Genomic DNA, 25,629 nt, shown 5'->3' with positions numbered 1-25,629 from the left:
TTTAGTTTATTTTTATTTTATTTTTACAGGGACAGTGCACATTAATCAACGTTTCAGTAAAAGTGCCTGTTTTAGCCAGCCGGCTAATTTTCAACCGCATTCCCTGGGCATGTTATTAAAAACAATTACAATATAGACAATAGCACCATAGACATAGCAACATAGCAACATAGGACAAGCAAGACATAGCATACAGACAGAGCAACATAGAACAAAAAGCAGCAAGACAAAATTCATAAAAGCAACAAAGTGTTTCCATACCTCACAAGCTACAGACAACATGGAAAGCGGCAACACACAGCTAGGGACCATGTTCACAAATCTGATTGACCTTTAGCCATGTCTTCAAGCATTTTGTGAAAGTGTGATATGTGGTGCAGTTATGTGTGTCTGATGGCAGTGTATTCCAGACATGGAATCTCACAGAGAATGCAGATTTACTAAAGGTGCTTTTCCTTAGGGGAACTATACAGTCACCTCTCATGGCCAACCTTGTGGATCTGCTGCCATATGTCTGGGTTTTCTGTTTAACAAAAATATTGAGTGGAGGGGGAGCCAGGCCATTAAGGATCTTGAATACAAGACATGCGTCGGTGTATTGCACAAGATTTTCCCAACTCAAGAGCTCATGTTTTCTAAGGATGTGACAATGATGATGGCTATTGGGCTTCCTATCAAGCACTTTGAGAGCCTGTTTGTAGACAGACTGAATAGGTTTTAATGTTGTACAGCAAGCTTGGGCCCAACTAGTCAAGCAGTATGTTAAGTGGGGAGTATCATAGATTTGAAGTACAGTTTTGCTACCTCTGTAGTCAAACAATTTCGTATAAATCGGAAATTAGCTAGATTGAATTTAGTTATTTGAATTACCTTTTTCACATGCTTTTTAAAGAGAGGTTGGAATCAAGTATGATGCCAAGGTACTTAAAATCGGATACCACCTGGAGCTTCTCCCCTGACACATAGACATCTGGCTCAGTAGCATCTGTTGCCCTCTTTGTGAAGAACATGCAAACAGTTTTTTTCACATTGAGATGCAAACACGAGTCACAGAGCCACTTTGTAACCTGGACCATTACAGTAGTGAGTTCTTGTGCAGCTTGTTGTTTGCTCTTTGCATGCACATAAATCACTGTATCATCTGCATACATTTTAACTTAACGTAACGTAACTCGCTCTGAGACCTTGAAGTAGTTGTTCCCCTTGCAGAGGGCTTTTGTGGAGCGATGGGTAACGATGCTTCGAGGGTGGCTGTTGTCAATGTGTTCCTAGTTCGAGCCCAGGTAGGGACGAGGAGAGGTACGGAAGCTATACTGTTACACTGGCAATACTAAAGTGCCTATAATAACATCCAATAGTCAAAGGTATATGAAATACAAATGGTATAGATAGAAATAGTCCTATAATTCCTATAATAACGACAACCTAAAACTTCTTACCTGGGAATATTAAAGACTCATGTTAAAAGAAACCACCAGCTTTCATATGTTCTCATGTTCTGAGCAAGGAACTTAAACGTTAGCTTTTTACATGGCACATGTTGCACTTTTACCTTCTTCTCCAACACTTTGTTTTTGCATTATTTAAACCAAATTGAACATGTTTCATTATTTATTTGAGGCTAAATTGATTTTATTGATGTATTATATTAAGTTCAAATAAATAAATAAAACAAATCGGCCGATTAATTGGTACCGGCTATTTTTGGTCCTCCAATAATCGGTATTGGTATCGGCGTTGAAAAATCATAATCGGTCGACCTCTAATCTGGATACTCTGCAACCATCACGGCCACACAGGCAAAGGAGACCTCCGGATTGCTTCAGGGATTTAGTTTGTTCCCTTGGGGACGAGAGACTTTGGTGGGTGGGCTATGTAGCAACCCGTACAGACAGCTGTTTGTTATGTGTAATGCTGTTCACTGGTTGTGTTGTACTTACCAGTACCGAGTGTTTGCGGGGTCTGACATGCCAGTCAACCTGCTATCTGCCAACCACGGAAACGCCTGGAATGTTCTTGTGCCAGGCATCCTGGTGGTTGGTGGAGCAGCGTGGGGGGAGGAGGGTGGTTGGCAGGGAGGTGGAGCATCGCACGTCTAAAGCCATGTTTAGCCATTGTTCTCTCTCTTACCTCTGGTCTTAAAAAGAGATGGTCAGTTGTTTCATACGGGTATCCTTGATTTATTTGGCGTGGGCTGCGGCCAAACAGTAGCCTGTGTTCAGTTGGGTTAATAAACTGGGAATTTGTAAACTCATACCTCTGTCTGGACAATTGTTCCTTTATGATCTAGCCAGGTCATTACATTATGTACAGTGAGTTCCTTGGAAAAGGGACAAGTTTTTGTTGTTTCGGCACTATATTATATCATTTTGAATTTGAAATGAAACCATTTTATTTGTATTTTATTTCACCTTTATTTAACTAGGCAAGTCAGTTAAGAACACATTCTTATTTACAATGACGGCCTACCCCGGCAAAACCCAGATGACGCTGGGCCAATTGTGCGCCGCCCTATGAGACTCGGCTGGATGTGATACAGATGTGATACAGCAGTGATGCCTCTTGAACTGAGATGCAGTGCCTTAGACCGCTGCACCACTCTGGAGACATTACACACATGTATATATATATATATAAAACAATTCTGAACATTAACCATGTGTGTTCTGTAGTTTCGACCCAATGATTCGTCTGACAAACAAATAAATGTGCGTCCTGCTGCCCAGGCATGGATCAAAGCTAGGGAGAGTATTTTTATAATTATTTTATTAACACAAGCAAAAAGATTGTGATGAAGAAGCCACATTTGCCTCGGGATCCATCCCAGTTGGTATTCTGTGGAACCATGCGTTTTTTTCAGTGCAGCCCATTGTCCAGCCCTTTGTCCACTGATCTCTCTGGATGTTTGTCGGCATGGTTGTATACTCTGCAAAAACACATTAACGTTTTTAGTACACAATTATCGATTTTATTACACAGTATGCCTACACATTGATAGGCTATAGGTTACAGTATCTTTTTCAGAGATGTTACAATCTGCTGGATTGACAGCTCCTTCGAAACAAACATCTCACATTTGGAGAGATTTAATGCCAAACCTGAGATTTTGGAGAATTGCTTCACGATATCCAAAACTAATCTAGCTTGTTACACAATTTTTTTAAGTGAGGTGTCATCCACCATGCCTTCAAATGGAATTTTATGAAATAATGAGCATAACATTTGAGATACTAACAAAAAAGAAATTGGACAACCTTGTCGTATTTCTTTGTAAATGTTAAACCCTGAGGATGTTCCATGACAGAGTTTGATACAGCTATTGCCACCATTATACAGAGTTCTAATAGCATCAACAAAAATACGACCAGATTTCAAATGCTTAAGACAATCAACAATAAAATTGTGACTTAACAAATTCTTTCTGAAAGTCCAAAAATAGGATAACAGGGAAGTCATTCAATAGATCACAATACTCAACCAAGTCTAACAATAGCCTCAGATGATTAGATATATGGCACCCTTTCATAAACCCTGATTGACATTCAATCAGATCATTCAAGCAAGACTTGAACCTTTTTGCAAAGACTAAGGCTATACGCCAATGATCAATATTTAAGAGATCCTTGTTTGGTTTAGGTATAAGAGTAATAACCCCTTGCTTCAGAGGCAGGTTGTTGTCCCTTCTTTATAGCCTCCTTAAAGGTTTCAAGTAAAAATTGTGCTATTTCTTTTGTCAAATTCAGTGGTTAATCCATCACAACCTGGAGATGTATTATTTTTTAACTGAGCAACCCCGTACTGTATGTCCATAATGGATAAAAATTGACAAGACCAATTGAATTCTTCACTAACCAAATAAACATTCTCTAAAGAATCAAGGAGATCCTTAGTCACTAAAATTGTCATCTAAGGAGTAAAGATTCTCATAAAACTTAGTGGTAAAGTCTGATAACAACTCTGCATCCTCAGTGGTAACCCCATTAATCTGTGTGTCGAGTTCCCCTCTTTTCCAAATTAAAAATGTATCTGTTCTTTTCGCCTTTTCAAGCCATTGTTTTCTGGATCTTATGAAAGTTCCTCTAGCCTTTTCCTCATACAATGTATCTAGTTGATTCTGTAAATCATTCAATTTAGCTTTCTCATTAAGATCAAGATGCTCAATCTCTGTGATATCCGCAATTGTTTTAAGAGTTCAGCTACCTCACATCTCCTTCTTAAAGCAAGCTGTTTTCCATAAGTAATACAGGCTGAGCGGATTTTAAAATTCAGCAGTTCCCAATATTTCCCAAATTCTGGATTAGATGTAGCTAAACTCCAGTAAACAGAAATTAGATTCTTAATCACATTTTTAAATCATGCAATAACAATGAGTTATTTAATTTCCAATAACGACCAGAGTATTTCTTACCATCATTACTGCACATTTAGTCAACCATGACCTTATGATGCATTAGGACTGCAGGAAGTATTTTTTTTACCTCTACAGTGTTGTGCTCAAGACTAGAGGTTATCACCCACAAATAAATTCTTGATTGTAAAGAACGATCTCTATTACTCCATGTGTATTGTTTCTCTCCAGGGTTTTTAACTCTCCATGTGTCAATTAAGTGCAGGCTTTGGCAGAAATTCACCGACTTGTTCACACCAATGTTAGTCCTATGGGGCAATCTATCAATCCAATTAGAATAAGCCATATTAAAATCTCCACCAACTATAATCTGACTGGATGGATATTTTCTCAGATTTACGAATTTCCTCTAGAAGTAAGTTATTTGGAGGACTAGAACAGTATCCATACACATTACACAACACATAATCTGTCCATGTGGTTGATGACCGCTTACTAGCCAATGCCCATTGGAGTCCATTTGAGTAAACAGAAATTGCCCTTTGAAATTGTGTGCTAAAATTGCAACCCCAGCTGAATGATTAGTCCCGTGGGCCAAAGAAATGACATTGCCCCACTGATTTTTCCAAGAATTATAGTCCTCTTTGCATGAATGTGTTTCTTGAAAGAATACAAGATCTGCATTGCAGTCCTTGCTAAACCTCTATAAAAAAAAGTTGCTTTATATATGCATTAACAGAAGTCTTAACTGGTAAACAGTAACACCATAATTCAAAACTAGAACGCTCAGTTTGCAGTGGGGAAGGAGCTACCTTTTAAACCTACCGACAGAACAAATCACCCCGGTCGTATTTATTTTCCGTTGGCGAAAAAGGCTCTGATTTCCCTGTGGTATCCACCCTTTCCTTGATTCCGGGCCTGTTGTACAAGAGGCCACAACTTTGCCTTTGCTGCCTTGTCTGCTGCAATCAGGTCCTCAACTAATCTGAATTTGATCTCTTTCAGAAAGGGGCTTTCCTTCGCTTTCTTCCAAACTGCATCTCTCGCTGTGCGAAAAGCAAACTGGATGATGCAAATTAATTACTTAAAAATCATACAATTTGATTTCTGGATTGTTGTTTTAGATTCTGTCTCTCACAGTTGAAGTGTACCTATGATAAAAAAAAAATACAGACCTCTACATGCTTTGTAAGTAGGAAAACCTGCAAAATCGGCAGTGTATCAAATACTTGTTCTCCCCACTGTATATATAAATTGACTCTTTCCATCCACGCAAATTACATTTGACACTTGAAAAAAGCAAGTGAAAATGATAATTACAAGTGTTCCGGGTAAACGCTTGGCCTTCCATACCTCACAGCAGGTGGCGGCATTGCACAAATAAATGCACAAATAAATTGTGCGAACGCCATGATACCAACGAAGAAGCTGCGGGCATAACGAAGCGGCAAATATCAAACCTGTGGACAGGTGATTGGTAGTAAAAAATAGAAGACGTTTTGGGCACATCGACGAGGGGAAGGATTTTAGGAAACTAGGCACTAATGTCGCAAATGACTCTACGATGTCACAAGGGACAGTTTCGGCACGTTTGTCAATCAACCCCCACAAGTGGCAACTTGTGAGTGACGTAATTCGCTGTCTAGAAAGGTGTAACGTTAGCTAGCTAACGTATTAGTGTTGTTTGCTTGTTTAGTTAGCTGCAGTACAGTAGATGAGCTGACGTTAACCGTTGTTCTTGACCTGTCTTGTCAAACAAGTAACTAACGTTAGCTAGCTTTCCTACAACTAGCTAACAAGTTCTCAACAGCTAAAACATTTACAACTAGCTAGTTATTTAGCTAGTAAGCTATGTAACGTTATCCAGCTAATATAACGATGTTAGTAAACGCTAGTTAGCTATACAACTGCCAACTAACCTTAACTGGTTTAGTACTAAACACATTTCGCTAGCTAGTCTACAGCCTTAACAGGCGCTAATTTATTCCTACAGTCAGGCTAACCACAACGATGTCTCGGAGGCGGCTTGACAACCGCAATGGACCTACTGGGTTACTTGGAGAAATTCAAACCCTTATCAATACGGAACCGATGGACAGTATGTACGAAATCACCGGCGAGTTGGGCAGGTGAGCCAATGCTAACGTTACGATTTCCCCCTTTTTAAAGCTTTCTAATTCCTTCATTCTCTTCTCACATCTTGACCTTCTGACTCCAATGCATTACTGGTCTCTTGGATTATAGTGCGATACATCACAATATACTACGGACTAACTAACGCGTCAAATGTAATTAGAAATAACGTTATCCTTAAAATTAGCTATAACATGGCACCTCTCAAGTATGGTTAGCTATAGTAGTTGACTAATAGTTAGACTTTTTAACTACATTGATGCTTGAACTTTGTTTACCAACTGTAAATGCCTACCTACAATATAGCTAGCAAGGCTACCTCTAAGATTGTGTATCAGATAGTTTTGGTGTGCCTAGAGTTTTTATTGTTGGATAGGCTAAATGTTAGAAATTGCACCAAATAGGCAAGTCTACAAATAAATGCATGGAAAGGCATTTCTCACAAGATCATTTCGTTTTATGAAATTTCATGAAAATCCATACTTGGTGGACATTTTTTGTTCCGTTTTCATACGATTACCTCATTGTCCTTTTGTAAGCGATGTGGCTATAAGTGCTCTACATGAGCCAAACCTAACATTTGTTGCCTATCATAAAGGACCCATTAGGGTATGTCACATCGCCGGTGTCCCCAACCTTACTAGTGCAATTCAGGAGGAAGGAAGCAAGGGCATGTGAAAACCAGACTTGAATTCAGCCACAGAAGAAATGAGGAAATCAACTATGTCTGGCAACTTCCAGTTTGTGTTTTTTCTTTCTTGGTGGTGTTTGCAAAGTTTGAAGGGGAAACGTTGGCTACATTAAGAATTTGTGCCCAAACAAAGATCTGTTATCATGGTTGAATTACCAGCTGCAGGACCCCCCCCTTGTATTTGTTTGTCAGCCTCTCTCAGATATATTAAAAACGGCAAACGTTTCTCTCCACCCTGTGGCAAAAGGTGTAGAATTGCAGGAAATTAGCTGTAAAACAGCTCATTTTCCACTACCACATGGCGAAATGAGTAGAATTGAATGAAATTTGTTATAAAATTGTTAAACGTTCTCACCGCCCAATGGAAAATGTGTAAAATCCAGAGAACTTGCTTTAAACCTGCAACATTTCCTCTCCGCTGTCAACAGGAGGGCCACTAAAACTTTGGTCAAGAGCGTCTGCTAAATGACCTAAATGTACATTTTACATTTACATACAGTACCAGTCAAGTTTGGACACACTCACTCATTCCAGGGTTTTTCTTTATTTGTACTTTTTGTACATTTTAGAATAATAGTGAAGACATCAAGACTATGAAATAACACATAATCATGTAATAACCAAAAAAGTGTTAAACAAATCAAAATATATTATATATGAAATTCTTAAAAGTAGCCACCCTTTTCCTTGATGATTGCCAAGAGTGTGCAAAGCTTTCTCTCAACCAGCTTTGTGCGTTAGTCACCTGGAATGCGTTTCAATTAACAGGTGTGCCTTGGTAAAAGTTAATTTGTGGAAATTCTTTCCGTAATGCATTTGAGTCAATCAGTTGTTGTGACAAGGTAGGGTTGGTATACAGCAGATAGCCCTATTTGGTAAAAGACCAAGTCCATATTATGGCAAGAATACTTCAAATAAGCAAAGAGAAATGACAGTCCATCATTACTTTAAGACATGACGGTCAATCAATCCATAATATTTCAATAACTTTTAAAGTTCAAGTGCTGTTGCAAAAACCATCAAGCGCTATGATGAAACTGGTTTCATGAGGACCGCCACAGGAAAGGAAGACCCAGATTTACCTCTGCTGCGGAGGATAAGTTCATTACAGTTACCAGCCTCAGAAATTGCAGCCCAAAGTAAATGTTTCAGTTCAACTAAAAGACACATCTCAACATCAACTTTTCAGAGGACACTGCGTGAATCAGGCCTTCATGGTCAAATTGTTGTAAAGAAACCACTAAAGGACACCAATAAGAAGAGACTTGCTTTGTCGAAGAAACAAGCAATGGACATTAGACCGAGGAAAATCTGTTCTTTGGTCTGATGAGTCAAAATCTGAAAATATTGGTTCTAACTGCTGTATCTTTGTGAGACTCATAGTAAATAAACAGATGATCTCCGCATGTGTGGTTCCCTCCATGAAGTATGGCGGTGGTGATGTGATGGTGTGGGGCTGCATTGCTGGTGAAGTTGTCGGTGATTTATTTAGAATTCAAGGTACACTTAACAAGCATAGCTACCACAGCATTTTGCAGTGATACGCCATTCGTTTTTCAGCAGGACAATGACCTAACACACCTCCAGGCTGTGCAAGGGCTATTTGACCAAGAAGGAGAGTGATGGAGGGCTGTATCAATGACCTGGCCTCCACAATCACCTAACCTCAACCTAATTGAGATTGGTTTGGGACGAGTTGGCTCGCAGAGTGAAGAAAAAGCACCCAATAAGAGCTCAGTATATGTGGGAAGTCCTTCAAAACTGTTGGATTAGCATTCCAGGTTAAGCTGGTTGGGAGAATGCCACCTGTGCAAAGCTGTCATCAAGGCAAAGGGTGGCTATTTTGAGGGATCTAAAATATATTTGGATTTGTTTAACCCTTTTTGGTTACTACATGATTCCATTTGTTATTTCATAGTTTTGATGTATTCTTTTATTCAACAATGTAGAAAAATAAAGAACCCTTGAATGAGTAGGTGTGTTTAAACTTTTGACTGGTACTGTATGAACTGATGTTCAAATGGTAACAATGTTGTCTCCTTCAGAGAAGACTAAAATGACCCAGATAGTGTGTGATTTAAAAAAATTACTCAGCCCTCCCTCGCTCTGTCCTTGGTGCCAGGGGGAAATTTGCAGTGGTGAAGCGGTGCATGGAGAAGGCTACGGGAAAGATGTTCGCCGCCAAGTTCCTGCGGAAGCGGAGGCAGGGCCGAGATTGTCGGGCCGAGGTGGTGCACGAGATGGCCGTGCTGGAGGCGGCCCGCAACAACCCTCGTGTGGTCAACCTGCAAGCTGCCTACGAGACAGACCACGACATAATACTGCTGCTGGAATAGTGAGTTATTATTTAAAACATTTTTAAAAAATGTTGCACTCAATGCAATCAGTTCAGTCGGTAACATTTGAAATGTTCATTGTTCCCACAACATCCACTTCACACCCATCAGCTTCCTCCACTACATCTGTCAGCTCCTTAACTCATGTATGTTTTAAAAAAATGAATGTATAATGTACAGGACAGATGATAGGCTATTTAAAATCTGAACACTTTATCATATACCTGAGACACTATAATGTGTGATTGCTATGGATGCAAATTTAGACACATTTTGCTTCTGACTAACCCCCCCCCCTCATTAACCGGGTCAGCAAATGGTTATATTTTTTTTACAAGACTAAAGGGACGTGACCAACAGAAAATACTATGCATGCATACCAGGAACTGACATTTTTCATTAAGAGCTGAATGGAAACATGCAACAATAGCAAGCCTATCATTTTACAGTCAAAAGGCTATATCTTATAATTGAGCATGCAACCCCTGTAATGAAGCAGTTAATAAAATGCAGTTTTCAAATATTTGCCAAAATTTAATTTGTGGAAAAACACAGTTCTTAACAGCGCACCTAATGTGAGCAGTTCCATATATGACAGAGCTAAAAAAATCTCTGTTAGAACCTAAAAGATGGGGAATCTAATACCAACAACTAGGATGGGTTGCTATGGCTAGGATGGTGCCTTAGCCTTCTGGACAGCAAAAGAAAGTTAATATAAAAACCAATAAAACAGTAGAGATTATTTTTTAATTTAGCCTTTATTTAACTAGGCAAGTCTGTTAAGAACAAATTCTTATTTATTTTTACAATTTACAGTAATTGACCGTTTATTAATATAAACCTGTTTAGCATTTCTAGGCATCTTCCCATACAAGCTGCTGATGCACTCCTTTTGAACATCTACATAAAAAAATAAGTATAATAAATACATTTAATGTACACCATCACAATCAATCCATTAGTTATTTTAGTCAGTTCTAAAGCAACATGATAGGAAGCTCTTGTATTTCAGAAGAACAGAATATGAGTTGGCCTACTGTTGGCTTATGTTATCTGGCTATGCTCCATGCCATAGGCTGTAGGCATGTTCATTTAGAAGACAAGATATGCTTAAGTCCCGTGCCATTATTTTATCTGATTTTATAGAAAGATGCATATAATTGAAAATATAAATATATTTTTCCCCATTAGTGAGTGCACATATGAAGTGGCTGTATTGAGTGTAAAAGTTATCATTTGAAACAGGTCCTATATGGTAGATTGAGAGTTATTTGTAACTTTAGTTGTGAATGATACAAACCTTAGACTGTCTTCTAAATCAAAACAGCATGGTACAACTATAGGCTGTTGATGATTTGAGAAAGTAGCACAAAAAAAAGCTTGCACTCTGTTCCTTGCCTCAGGCTGCACAGCTGTTCTCTCTGATCAGACTATTCTCAATTGAGTCTTGTCTTTACTAATATGTAAACAGTTTCGATTTAGAATAGCCTGTTATCACATGGGCAGGCGAAAAAATACATGTCATCTGCATGCACTCAAAAAGTGAATGGAGGCGGTGCTTTTCTGCCGATCCATTTTGTAGGTTACTTTTGTAGGCTAGACTAGTAGTAATTCCTGTCCCATCTTGTCATGTTAATTGTTTTCCTGTACTGTTCCTGATCTTGCAACAGTTCTATAACCTCAGAACTTCCATGTCCCTTCCATATTTAAAAAATCACTCCCGTCCCATGCTCATTTTTGCGCCAGAAATATGTAGGCTATTATTTGTTTTGGAAGTATTGAAAATAATTTCAGTAATTCAATATGCGACAGTGATATGTAGTTGTCTTACCTGCACTGACTGTAGGCCTAAGTCGATCTGGTTAAGACCGTATTCTAAATGTAGATGATTAAGGCTGGAGGATGAGGACAGACCCCCAGCAGGATGGTCTGCTCAGCACCTTCATAAAACTGTAGCCTACAGCTGAACACTGTATACCATATGAACATTTACAACACATTAACATTTACAACTTGAACATAAAACACAAAATTAACCTGAGCGTCAGTACTGCACAAGTCTATTTATATATCACTCTTCACCTCAGATGACATGGGTTTAGTTAAATACGCAAACAATTGGGTTTGAAGTTAAACTTGTTAGGAGTAGAGCTTCATGCCGCTTGTCCCGCTCTCTGAGAGGTAGGCCACACAAGCTCACAGAAAGGGACCGCCGAGTGCTGAAGCACCGGTCCTTGGTTGCAACACTCACTACCAAGTTCCAAACTGCCTCTGGAAGCAACGTCGGCACAAGAACTGTTCGTCGGGAGCTTCATGAAATGGGTTTCCATGGCCGAGCAGACACACACAAGCTTAAGATCACCATGCCAAGTGTCGGCTGGAGTGTTGCCACCATTGGACTCTGGAGCTGGAAACAGTGGAATCACACTTTCTGGCAGTGACGGCTGGATCTGGGTTTTTGGCGGATGCCATCACATCTTCACCATCTGTAATGTTTAGTCCGAAATAAATTAATTGGTTTTATATAGAGAAATCTTTGGAGGGAGTTAAGTCTGTTTTCACTGCTCTAGAGGAGATCTGCATGGAGGAATGGACCAAAATACCATTTTGAGTCATTGGCTAGAAACTTTTGTTATTGACCAAAATACTGGTTTAATGGTGGGGAACTTGCGGATGCCAGACTCGGAGAACATTTAATAAACAGAGAGTAGCATGCAAATTGCACCTGTTCAGGAGTCTTGCCCCCCTGAGTGGAATGCATAGTGCCATCTGTTTAGGCTGACTACCTTTTTTTTTCTGCAAGTGCAGCAAGAGCCAAAGGTGTTAACTTTAGTACTTATGATGATTTAACGATTTACCAGCCTTTCTTAAAAAATACAAATGTATATATTTTTTTAAACCTGCATATTTAGTTACTTACAAATTGGGCTGCGAACTTTGAAAACCAGTGCTTCTTAACAAAGACCGTATTTTTTGTACATAATTATGACAATTTGAAGGTTGTGCAAATGTTATCTTTGATCCAAAATGTAGCATCTGAATCAGGGTATAGGTAAAACCAGTGCTTCATTAACAAAGGTAGTATGTAATTTGCCAGATTGTATAGTTATGACATTGCCAGATAAAATAAGCGAGCGTTTCCATATTTCCCTGAAAGAATGGATAGTTTCTGGATTTGATCAATGACCTAAGGCTCGTATTTCTGTGTTATATTATAATTAAGTCTGTCCGACTGAGCATTGGTAGGCATTGTGCTTCAAGCATTGTGCTGTTTATGACTTCAAGCCTATCAAGGCCCGAGATTAGGCTGGCAATACAGACTATAAGCCATCCAGAGCCTGTCATCTTAAAAGGAACCACCAGCTTTCATATGTTCTGAGCAAGAAACTTAAACGTGAGCTTTTTTACATGGCAAATATTGCGCTTTTACTTTAATCTCCAACACTTTTTTTTTTTTTTTAAACCTGCATTTTTAAGCCACAAATTGGTGCATTCAGAGTGCATAAAAGGAGATTACCGTGGCTCAACGGTCTTGTGGAATTTTACCCAGTAGTGATGACTCATTATTACTCATGATGACTCCGGTGTGGCGCTATTAAGCCACCTAGGGTTGAGAGCTATGACCATATCTTTTCATCATTTACATTTCCAGTGGGGGTTGAACAGCCACTTTGCAAAATATTTTTTGTGAAACAACACGCATGCTCAGTTCTGCATCTAAACCTTTTGCTTTACCCCAAGACACTTGCAGCTGTGTCTACAAGGGGGAATGTTTGAGAAAACTGGCTCCTTCATTAATGGGTTCTTTATGATTCTATCCTAGGTATTCCAAGGCATTTAAAGAGGTGGGGTTTCATTGGCCTGCTGGAAGGTGAAACTCCATCCTAGTCTCAAATCTCTGGAAGACTGAAACCGGTTTCCCCTAAAAGATTTCCCTGTATTTAGCGCCATTCATCATCCATTCAATTTTGACTAGTTTCCCAGTTCCTGCCGATGGGGAAAAACATCCCCACAGCATGATGCTGCCACCACCATATTTCAATGTGGGGATGATTTTCTTGGGACGATGAGAGGTGTTGGGTTTGCGCCATCCCTTGATGCCCAAAAAGCTCAATTTTAGTCTCATCTGACCAGAGTACCTTCTTCAATATGTTTTGGAAGTCTCCCATTAAGCATGGCTTTTTTTTCTGGCCATTCTTCTTTAGGCAAACACCAAATGTGTTTGCTTATTTTTTCTCTTTGCAATGGCTTTTTTCTGGCCATTCTGTTGTGTGAGCCCATGGGATGTTCAAAGTTTCGAATATTTTTAAATATCCTCACTTGGCTTGTGAGTCCTATGGACTTCCACTGTGGAGCTTTGCTGCTCCATCAGGGCTACCTTTGATCTCTTTGTTGCTTCTCTGATTAATGCCCTTCTTGCCTAGTCTGAGTTTTGGGCGGGGGCCCTCTCTTGGCAGGTTTGTTGTGGTGCTATATTCTTTCAATTTTTTTAAATAACGGATTTAATGGGACTCCATGGGATGTTCAAAGTTTCGAATATTTTTTAAATATCCAAACCCTGATCTGTGCTTCTCCACAACTTTGTTCCTGACCTGTTTGTAGATGTTGGTCTTCATGGTGCTTGCTTGGTGGTGTTGCAGACTCTGGGGCCTTTCAGAACGTGTCAAAGGGGACACAACACAATGTAACTCAAGTCAATCACACTTCTGAAATCAAACTGGGAGCAACACTGATTGTACATCCATGCTGTTGCGCAAATGGAATAGACAACAGGGGAAATTATAGGCCAGAGCTGCAGCCACAGAACTTCTCAGTTTTGACTGGGCTGAGCATGAGACTGAACTGTACTCATCCTCAGTGGTAGGGAGGCGAGCAGGCCCAGAGGTGGATGAACGCAGTGCCCTTGTTTGGGTGTAGGGCCTGATCAGAGCCTGGAGGTGGCATGAGGTGCCGGGGGTTGTGCTCCCCTCACAGCTCCGGAGTTTGCCAGAGAACACACCATGGTCTATGCTCTTCACAGATGAAAGCAGGTTCACACTGAGCACATGTGACAGGCGTGACAGAGTTGGAGACAACTGCCTGCAAATCCTCCAGCATGACAGTGGAGTCATGAGCATTTCTTTGGGGAGGCCCTCCATGTGCGCCAGGGTAGCCTGACTGCCATGGTACCGCCTTTGTGAGACCATATGCTGTGCGGTTGGCCCTGGGTTCCTCCTAATGCAAGACAATGCTAGACCTCATGTGGCTGGAGTGTGTCAGCAGTTCCTGCAAGAGGAAGGCATTCAACTGGCCTGCCCGTTCCAATTGAGCACATCTGGACTGTCCAGGAGTTGGCGGATGCTTTAGTCCAGTTCTGGGAGGAGATCCCTCAGGAGACCATCCGCCGTGAAGCCACACACACTACTGCCTCATCAGGAGCATGTTGTAGTGGGAGGCGGAGGACGGACTGTCCAGGAGTTGGCGGATGCTTTAGTCCAGTTCTGGGAGGAGATCCCTCAGGGACCATCCGCCGCCTCATCAGGAGCATGCCCAGGCATTGCAAATAAAAACATTACTGGAAGCCATTTGTAGGAAAAAAAGTATTTAATAAAACTATTTTATTTTATTTTTTTGAGCAGTGAGGGGTGTGTGTGTGTGTGTGTGTGTGTATGTATTTATAAATTACTTCATGTGGAAGGCACTAATTATGTGACTGAAGGGAATTGGTTGCACATCTTATTTAGGGACTTTATAGCAAAGGGGTGAATACATATGCACCAGTAAAATGATTATTTTTTTATTTCACAAATATTTTGTGTATGTCCATTACATGAAATCCAAATAAAAATCTATTTAAATTACAGGTTGTAATGCAACAAAATAGGAAAAAACGCAGAGGGGGATGAATACTTTTGGAGGGCACTGTATAACACATGGAATCATGTAGTAACCAAAAAAGTGTTAAACAAATGAAAAATTTCGAATCTTGAGATTTTTCGAAGTCGCTACCCTTTGCCTTGATGACTGCTTTGCACACTGTTGCCATTCTCTCATCCAGCTTTGTAAGGTAATCAATCACCTGGAATGCATTTCAATTAACAGGTGTTCCTTGTTAAATGTTTGAGACAATCATTTGTGTTGTGACCAAGGTAGGGTGGTACATAGCCCTTTTTTGGTAAAAGACCAAGTCCATATTATGGCATGACCTGCTCAAATAAACAATGAGAAACCACAGTCCATCATTACTTTGAGGCATGAAGTTCAGTCAATCTGGGAAATTTCAAGAACAAGAAAGTTTCTTCCATTGCAATTACAAAAACCATCAAGCGCTATGATGACACTCATGAGGACAGCCACAGGAAAGGAAGACCCAGAGTTACCTCAGCTGCAGAGGATAAGTTCATTTGAGTTACCAGCCTCAAAATTGCAACCCAAATATATTTTTCAGAGTTTAAGTAACAGAAACATCTCAACATCATCCTTTTCAGAGGAGACTGCATGAATCAGGCCTTCATTGTCGAATCGCTGCAAAGAAACCACTTCTAACAGACAGCAATAAGAAGAACACACTTGCTTGGGCCAAGAAACAAGAACAATGGATATTAGTCTGGTGGAAATCTATCCTTTTGGTCTGAGTCCGAATTTGACATTTTTGGTTCCAACTGCTGTGTCTTTTGAGATGCGTAGTAGGTGAGCGGATGATCTCCACATGTGTCTTTTCAACCGTGAAGCATGGAGGAAGAGGTGTGATGGTGTGGGAGTGCTTTGCTGGTGAAACTGTCTTTAAAAAATATATATATTCAAGGCATGCTTAACCAGCATGGCTACCACAGCATTCTGCAGCGATACGCCATCCCATCTGGTTTGCGCTTAGGGGGAAGATTAATTTGTATTTTAACAGGACAATGACCCAACACGCCTCCAGGCTGAGTGATGTATCAGATGACCTGGCCTCCACAATCACCCGACCTAAACCCAATTGAGATGGTTTTGGATGAGTTGGACTGCAGAGTGAAGAAAAAGCAGCCAACAAGTGCTCAGCATATGTGGGAACTCTCAAGACTGTTGGAAACGCCTTCCAGGTGAAGCTGGTTGGAGAGCATGCTAAGAGTTTACAAAGCTGGCAAAGGGTGGCTACATATAACATTTATTTTTGATTTGTTTAACACTTTTTTTTGGTTACTACATGATTTCATATGTTATTCCATAGTTTTGATGTCTTCGCTATTATTCTACAATGTAGAAAATAAAAAGAAACCCTGGAATGAGGTGTCCAAACTTTTTTGAATGATACCGTACACCTTAATATATTTTCTCTAAATAAGCATTGCACAATTTTAAAGGTCAACCACACTGCATTTGAATCAGTCAGCAATAATTTAATGAATGCAGTTCTTGTGAAGTTGTACCTAAATATAAGCCATCCACAACCATTAGTTACAACAATTGAATTATTGTATCAATAGTTTAACCTGCTTTTTCTTTTGTAATAAGCACTTTCTGGCCTTCAAGTCTGTCTATGAAAATGCCCCTTTTTTGTCACAAATATAACTAGAACCATGCATAATGCACATTCACTAATGATAACTTCTTGTAGCAGGCATTAAACTATATAAATTAACACAGGTCTCATCAACAATGTCTCAAGCCAACTTGCTAGTGATTAGCCAGCTAATCTTTGTATTTCAAGTTTAGCCAACTTGGATCTATTTGAACAGTTGATTTGTTATGAACATACCCTTCTGCCTGTCTCCAACTGTTTGAAAAGCATGTTAGCCTGTACACTGTTCAGGTGTTGAAATCAAGTCGCCTATCTTATTTCTCAGAAGGAGAACGAGTTTCCAATTCCATATATAATTGTGTTTTATGCTTATTGCACATTTGTAAAACAGACTTGACAGCTAGTATAACGTTATTTGGTGCCCCAATGCAGTGCAACAAACTGAGCATTCATTTTCCAGCATCAATATTCATTGATACTCTCATTTTAGTCACTACTCTCCATGCAATTTGAGTAATTGAGACAACTTTCATAATGATACCCTTTTTAACTTCTCCTTTATTACAGTAAAATAATGTTTCAATGTGTTTGTCCATGTGACCGATTTCTGTTGGACCAAACCTCAAATGCAAATGGCGAGTTGAAACCGCTTTTTAGAGATGCTGTGATCTCTCTCAACTGTGTTGGTGAGAGAGGTAGCGGGAGGGGCTCAGGGTGTGTGTGTAAACCATAGAGGAAGAGGCAAACCCGAGAGGTTTCACTCTTGCTAAAAATCTGTCCAAAATAAGGCCAATGCGTTTCTACAGTATGGGCTTATTTTGGACATTAGCTTGTCTGCTGCCTTTTGGACAATGATTCCCATTGTTAGGGCGGAGATGTGTATAATGACGAGATGGATACACAGATCTCTGTTGTGAATGGGAAGGTGCACACAGCGAAGGAGACGAGACTAAAAATACAACGCGAGAACAAGCGGACATAAACACATGAAAAATAACACAATCTTGATTTGTGCAATACAGACATTTGGAATATCGTGCAAAGACATTAATTTGAAATATTGCCCAGCCCTGCAGTCACCGCAACAGCCCTATACATAACGGGTGCCAATTTAATTCCACAGAATTATACAAATTAACCTATAGACCGTTAAGCATGACCAGATGTATTTTCAGAGGCTAACCAGTTAACCATTAACAATCCCTAGTGATTGCGCTTTGAACTTCATTGGAACGAGTACACCTTTTCTCTGAATCCAGCAAAACAGAAACTAGAATGTAGATTGGAGATAAAGAATTCAATCCACATTCTGTCCTTAGGTTTGAAAGTTCTGTTGTTCCTAAACTCCACCCTTGGCACTCTTGTGTATTGAGCGCCAACTCTAATAGAAACGTTTCAACCCTCCCTATTTGTTTCATTGAGTTTTGAAGAAAGCTTTACTAATCCTTCCACGAAAGCAGAGTGCCTTGTAAACTCTGAAAGGGATGGAATAGACTATTAGAAATAGCCAATTATCTGTTGCCAAACCTGAAATCATATGAAACAGACTTATACGCTCATCAGAGCCAAAACCACCTAGGTTTTATGAATGTAAGAATGCAACAATTTATGATATTTAGCATTAGACACTGTGTCAGTACTGACAACTGTGTTTCACAGTGCGGCAGGAGGTGAGATCTTTGACTACTGTGACTGTGATGAGCTGCTCCCAGAGGGCCAGATCACACGCCTGATCAGACAGATGCTGGAGGGTGTCCACCTCCTCCACCAGACCAGCGTGGTGCACCTGGACCTCAAGGTCTGTCCCTCCACCCCTCTTAATGCACACACACACACACACACAGGCTAGTTTACAAACAGAAGTGCACTGCGCACACACGCATACAACAACACGTGCATACACCTAAAATACACTTCTCAACTTTATTTGCTCCCTTTATTAATCTTTACATCACCACCTGCATATTTACATTTTACCAGAACGACTTACAGGAGCAGTTAGGGTTAAGTGCCTTGCTCAAGGACGCAACGACAGGTTGTTCACCTAGTCAGCTTGGGGATTCAAACCAGTGACTTTTTGGTTACTGGCCAAACGCCCTTAACTGCTAGGATACCTGCCGCCCACTTCTCCCCTGTAAACATGATCACATGCAGAAAGGATTGTGCTGTATACAGCTGTATTATGACCCTGCACAAACTTATGTCACCCTATTGGACTACTCTTCCCTATTTCTTACAGCCCCAGAACATTCTCTTGACCAGCCTGGCTCCGCTGGGGGACATAAAGATTGTGGACTTTGGCCTGGCGCGCAAACTGGGCACAGTCGGAGAGCTCCGAGAGATCTTGGGCACGCCCGAGTACGTGGGTAAGGCAACGTCCATTTAACTTACGTCCAACATTCCCTAAACCAGTTGCAAATAAGTCTGACTTTCTACACTATCAATGTTGCGATGTAATGATCTGGCCTCTCTTTCTCCCTTGTTATTCCATTCTAAACTACGAGCTTAGCTCCAGAAATTCTGAACTACGAGCCTATCACCACAGCAACTGACTTGTGGTGAGTCATCACAATCAACACTATCAAATTCAATGACTGTTGATAGATATGTGCGTCTGTGCCTGCCTGCCTGCCTGCCTGCCTGAGGCACTTGTGTGAAGTGTGTGTTTGCAGGTCAACACGCGTGTGTACTCTGACACATTTGTACTAACTGTGTCATGGGTGTGTTGTTCCTAAGGAGTGTGGGGGTGATAGCCTACATGCTGGTGACGGGCGAGTCTCCGTTTGCAGGGGACGACAAACAGGAGACGTACCTGAATGTGTCCCAAGTCAATGTGGACTACAGCCAAGAGGCCTTCTCCAGGGTGTCGGAGCTCGCCGTCGACTTCATCCGCAAGCTGCTGGTCAAAACACCAGAGTAAGTGGGAATGTTGCAGACCAATAAAAGTTCAGGGAATTCAAATCATAAGGGAAGTACTGCTACTGACTGGAAATGTTGTCACAAATTGTGTTTAGCAATACAGATGATAATTAATGAATTCTTGTTTTTGTACTTACTATACCTTTTTTGATTTGAAATATTTGTGTTTTGTGAGATATAAATTCATCTAGAACTTTCACCTCTTGGTGTTCACTTTGGTCTGTCTTCACCCTCTCCACACAGGGACAGGTCCAGTGCAGCCGACTGCATGACCCACCCCTGGCTGTGGCATCAATACCCAATTACCGAGCCCATCGCGCCACGTACACCCCGCGACAGGAGCACCGGTAACAAGTGGGCTGCCCCACCCGAGGACCCAGAAGACAAGGAGAACTTCACCTTGGACTCGCACCACACCCACGCCAAGAGGTTTCGGTTTGAGGTGGAGACGCACGCCTCCGACTTTTGAGGGGGAAAGAGCGACGCAAGCGCCCTCCCTCCTGCGACCTGCCCTTATGATTTTATTGGTTTTATGCAGCAATGAACCTGCAGGCAGCACTGTTGCCTACCCAAGAGCTATTCAGTTCTGTTCTACCGCTCGCTTGTATCCAGTGTGTCCGGCCAAACCAAAGTTAACCAGCTTACTTTGTGATCTAATAAGTAATAGTATTTTATAGTGAGCTGTTTTTGTCTTTTGTTTTGTCTGGTTCATTTATGTCCCTGAATTTACAGAGAATGGGTGGCCAGGTATATTTTAAGGGAAATCTATGCTATACTGTTTTACCACAAACTTTTAAGACATTTTAAACAGTCAGCAAATTATTACTTGACCATTTTTGCCATTTTTGTCGTAAAAGTGTTCTTAGACGCCCCAAAGTGTTTTTAGTATTTTGTGCTAAAAGCATTCGAAAGAACACTGAGCTGTGCATATACAAGCTAAATCAGTCTATTTGAGGTCGTGAAAGTAAAGTATCCTCGTACTATATGCTTATTTGCTTGACCCAAGATGTGCATTTTACCTCCCTACTCTCAAACAAGCATCAGCTTCGGGCCATGGCTTATGCCGAGTGGCATATTCCATTCCATTCCATCTGACATTCCCTTGTCTAGTTCTTAGACACTCTACAACACACCACATCTGAAAACACGTCATTGAAGACAGGTTTTCTATGCACACATTACCCAGCCTTGGCCTGCATAATAAGTAAGCCAATGAGTCACACTATTTTCTGTCAATTACAGTGTTTATTGTTTACCTGAACTCTCCTGGTTTACAATTCCACAGTAATAGAGGCGGTTTAAGAGGGCTCGAAAAAAGGTGACTCATGGACAGTTCACACCACACCCATGCTTACTCAAATGTTTCTGCAAAGTTGTCAGTTCCTCTTTAATCATTAGCTTAAGGCAAATGTGACTGAAGCACTTTCTATTTATCATCTGGGTATTTCATGAATTACTGGAAAATAACCATGTCCTCTGAAGTGTTTTTAATTCCATGTTTTCTTTTTAAAGTATAACTTGAAAACAACTTTCTGATGTTCACCAAAGTAATCTAATCTGTATCCCTTTAATCAGCATTAAAAAGCTATTCAATTTTTCTAGGGCTAGGAGTCCTTTAAAGCTCAATGGGAATCGGGTACAGTGCATTTGGAAAGTATTCAGACCCTGACTTTTTCTACATTTTGTTAATGTAGAGCCTTGTTCTAAAATTGATTAAATAGTTTTCCCCCCCTTCAATGTATTTGGGGAATTTTTCTCTGCAGATCCTCTCAAGCTCTGTCCGGTTGGATGGGGAGTGTTTCAGTTCTTTCCAGGGATGTTCGATCGGGTTCAAGTCCAGGCTCTGCTGGGTCACTCAAGGACATTCAAAGTCTTGTCCCGAAGTCACTTCTGCGTTGTCTTGGCTGTGTGCTTAGGGTTGTTGTCCTGTTCGAAGGTGAACCTACGCCCCAGTCTGAGGTCCAGAGCGTTCTCGAGCAGGTTTTCATCAAGGATCTCTGTACTTTGCTTCATTCGTCTTTTATTTGATCCTGACTAGTCTCCCAGTCCCTGCTGCTAAAAAAAAACATTCCCACAGCATGATGCTGCCACCACCATGCTTCACCATAGGGATAGCACCAGGTTTCCTTGGCACTTGGCAATTAGGCCAAATAGTTCAATATTGGTGAAGGGAAAAATTCTCCAAATACAGTTGTGCCACGCTTGTAGCGTCATACCCAAGAAGACTCGAGGCTGTAATTGTTGCCAAATGTGCTTCTAATGACCTGTTTTTGCTTTGTCATTATGGGGTATTGAAGGGGGAAAACTATTTAATCAATTTTAGAACAAGGCTGTACATTAACAAAATGTAGAAAAAGTCAGGGTCTGAATACTTTCCAAATGCACTGTACCTGATTCCCATTGAGCTTTAAAGGACTCCTAGCCCTAGAAAAATTGAATAGCTTTTTAATGCTGATTAAAGGGATACAGATTAGATTACTTTGGTGAACATAAGAAAATAAGTTGTTTTCAAGTTATACTTTTTTTTTAAAACATGGAATTAAAAACACTTCAGAGGACATGGTTATTTTCCAGTAATTCATGAAATACCCAGATGATAAATAGAAAGTGCTTCAGTCACATTTGCCTTAAGCTAATGACCTCCCTGACCAAGGCCCTTCTTTAGGAAGAGTTTTGGTGGTTCCAAACTTCTTCCATTTAAGAATGATGGAGGCCACTCTATTCTTGGACCTTCAATGCTGCAGAAATGTTTTTGTGTCCTTCCCCAGAACTGTGCCTCGGAGCGCTACGGACAATTCCTTCAACCTTATAGCTTGGTTTTTGCTCTGACATGCACTGTCAACTGTGGGACCTTTTTATATAGACAGGTATGTGCCTTTCCAAATCATGTCCAATCAATTGAATTAACCACAGGTTAAGTTGTAGAAACATCTCAAGGATGATCAATGGAAACAGGATTCAGTTGAGCTCAATTTCGAGTCTCATAGCAAAGGATCTGAAAAGTGATGTAAATAAGGTATTTCTATTTTTTATAAATAAATGTAAAAAAAATGTTGCTTTGTCATTATCAGTTATTGTGTATAGATGTGGATTTTTTTATTTGATTGATTTAATACGTTAGTCTTATTCTAAAATGTAACAATGTGGAAGAAGGGAAGGGGTCTGGATACTTTCTGAATTCACTGTATATTGGGAGTCAACAGATTGTCTCTGTATGGAGGCGAATATATTACGTCCTATCCCCTCTTCATTCCATTTCCTCGTCTCAGGGCAAATTACCTTTTACTTTGGTCATTACGATTGTGTGCCTCTTTATATTCGCCCTTTTTTATGTACATTTTGTCTAACCTGATTATCAATATAATTCTATAATGTGATGGTGTTTTGTTTGTTTAGATGTACATTGTGCTTTTATTTAACTGGCTTCAGATGGGTTTATTAAGGTTATATGGGATATAGTTTATTAAGAATATATGGAATATAGTATTGATAGCATCTCTTAACAAAAATATGTTTTGGTAACGGGTGACAAAATGTAAATATGGTTTGCTTTTAAAGTGGTGAATGTTTGATATGCGTGAACGCTTTGGCAAAGTGATTAGAGATGGATTTATAATAGAAAAAATGGGTTTCCGTTATGAGGAAAGGATATGCCGTTGAGAAGCTTGCGGAGAGGACGATAAAATATTTCGGGTTACGGAAGTGATGTGGGTAAAGGTTATGGAATTCACTGAATCATGGACAGGAAAACATTTTAGTAATGCAGTCGATGAACAGGAACATTTTTGAGATATTTGTACAGTGTTACCAGGAGGAGGATTATTTTTGGGATATATGGACGGTCCTAGTACGGAACACTTTTGACAGTGAAGAACATGAATTGGAAGTGCTCTGTTGAGCATTCATTCACATGGAAGCCCATCCACCTGTGAAGTTATGAAATAATATACAAATGCTTCAAGGGGTTCTCAGTATTGATCATTGAATCTGGATTGTTATGAAGCCTAACTGCCAGTCGACCTCAACTGAACATGTCAGTTCAAAAAAGGTGCGAAGACTTTCTTGTTTGTGGGCCTCAAGGTTTACCAGAGAGATGTCACCGGCCTGGCACACACAATAGCCTTTGTCTTGGAGAGGGACTTCTCCGGCCACGGCCAAACACTCAATGTATGCTGTCATCCATACGGAGAACTTGAACACCGCTACGTAATTACATTGGTTTAGTAATCATTACCATCAGTTCAAAGACATTTCAAATGAAAACACAGACGTTTGAGGTGCTGCTGTCACCAATTGGCGCAAAGTGGACTTGTACAACTTGATTATTTGTAGGAGCTCAACTGGTATATGACTTTGATTACCACAGGAGGTTGGTGGCACCTTTTTTAATTGGGGAGAATGGTGTCATGATAATGGCTGGAGCAGAAAAGGCGGAATGTTTGATGCCATTCCAGACATTTATTATGAGCTGTTCAAGTGACAAAAAATGGACTTGATTACAGTTGTAGGAGATTCACTGTTGTAACGCTATTGTTTTGTATTGCTGAGACCAATTGGCACAGTAGTGGACTTGTAAAACTTGATTATATTTGTGAGAGCGCCACTGCTTTTTCATTTTGTACGGCCGTCAGAATGGACTTTGACTTACAGACGATCTGGGCCTATGCCCACCCATGGCTGCGCCCCTGCCTCGTTGTGAAATCCATAGATTAGGGTGTAATGAATTTATTTCAATTGACTGATTTCCTTTATATGAACTGCAACTCTGTAAAATCATTGACATTTTTTGCATGTTGTGTTTACATTTTTGTTCAGTATAATATCCAGATATTTCCAGGGACAATTGTTCAGCACTTTTGGAACTACTGTATAACATCAAAATATAGGGGTAGGAGAGGAAGTATGGGGCCCACGTGGGTAACTGGGGGACCCTGATTTGATTGGGTAACTGATTAATAAAGAATTAAAAGAATTAACTGCATAATAAATAAATGTGACTCGTCATAGACGGGAGGAGCCCGCTCTCAATGTCCAAAATACACCAGAGGGCATCATTTATCCAAGTGACTACCTCATGAAGCTAATTGAGAGAATGCCAAGAGTGCGCAAAGCTGTCATCAAGGCAAAGGGTGGATACTTTGAAGAATCTCAAATGTAAAATATTTTTTGATTTGTTTAACACTTTCTTGGTTATTACATGATTCCATATGTGTTATTTCGTAGTTTTGATATCTTCACTATTATTCTGCAATGTAGAAAATAATCTAATTATGTTATTATCAATTGATTAAGCTATTCACTTTCTGTACAATAGAAGATGTTTAAACCCAGACAGCTTTTAGGTGAATACCTGTGACCTCTCGTTGGGTTAAGCCATGGAAGAAGAGTAGCAAACCGTTCAAGATAAAAAAATTCTGCATTGGTAGGCCTACTCTGCATTGGTAGGCCTACTCTGCATTGGTAGGCCTACTCTGCATTGGTAGGCCTACTCTGTCTGGGTTGAAAAGGTAGGCCTACTCTGCATTGGTAGGCCTACTCTGCATTGGTAGGCCTACTCTGTCTGGGTTGAAAAGGTAGGCCTAAAGTATCATGCTCAGATTCCTAATGATGTCTCAGATTTAATTATTTGCAAACGAAGACAGTTTCATTGCAAACAAGACACACTGATTTGGCATTCGATTAGATGGAACACACAGCCCTACCTGTCCATTCTTAGCCTGTC

General features: G+C 40.3%; 1 protein-coding gene across 2 annotated transcripts; it reads left to right on the top strand.

The window, feature by feature from the left end:
• Positions 1 to 5,747: 5,747 nt before the first annotated feature.
• Positions 5,748 to 24,879, top strand: LOC118367189 (serine/threonine-protein kinase 17B-like). Of its 2 annotated transcripts, XM_035750333.2 has the most exons (8): positions 5,748 to 5,969; positions 6,342 to 6,477; positions 9,295 to 9,507; positions 18,648 to 18,786; positions 19,228 to 19,354; positions 19,498 to 19,546; positions 19,725 to 19,904; positions 20,151 to 24,879. In XM_035750333.2, the coding sequence occupies exons 2-8, from the start codon at positions 6,359 to 6,361 to the stop codon at positions 20,374 to 20,376; spliced, it is 1,053 nt and encodes a 350-aa protein (XP_035606226.1). In that variant the 5' UTR covers positions 5,748 to 5,969; positions 6,342 to 6,358; the 3' UTR covers positions 20,377 to 24,879. The 2 variants fall into 2 exon arrangements, with proteins under 2 accessions (XP_035606226.1, XP_035606227.1); XM_035750334.2 differs by lacking the exon at positions 5,748 to 5,969 and having other exon boundaries at positions 5,989 to 6,477.
• The last annotated feature ends 750 nt before the right edge of the window (positions 24,880 to 25,629 follow it).

This window comes from Oncorhynchus keta, chromosome 34 (assembly GCF_023373465.1).
Source record: "Oncorhynchus keta strain PuntledgeMale-10-30-2019 chromosome 34, Oket_V2, whole genome shotgun sequence".
Lineage (NCBI taxonomy): Eukaryota > Metazoa > Chordata > Actinopteri > Salmoniformes > Salmonidae > Oncorhynchus > Oncorhynchus keta.
This window is presented reverse-complemented; position numbering and strand designations above follow the sequence as displayed.

Coding starts and splice junctions, on each gene's coding strand:
- LOC118367189 (XM_035750333.2), top strand. CDS start 6,359: ATGTCTCGGAGGCGGCTTGACAACCGCAATGGACCTACTGGGTTACTT. Junction 6,478..9,294: donor ATCACCGGCGAGTTGGGCAG/GTGAGCCAATGC, acceptor CCTTGGTGCCAG/GGGGAAATTTGCAGTGGTGA. Junction 18,787..19,227: donor TGGTGCACCTGGACCTCAAG/GTCTGTCCCTCC, acceptor TATTTCTTACAG/CCCCAGAACATTCTCTTGAC.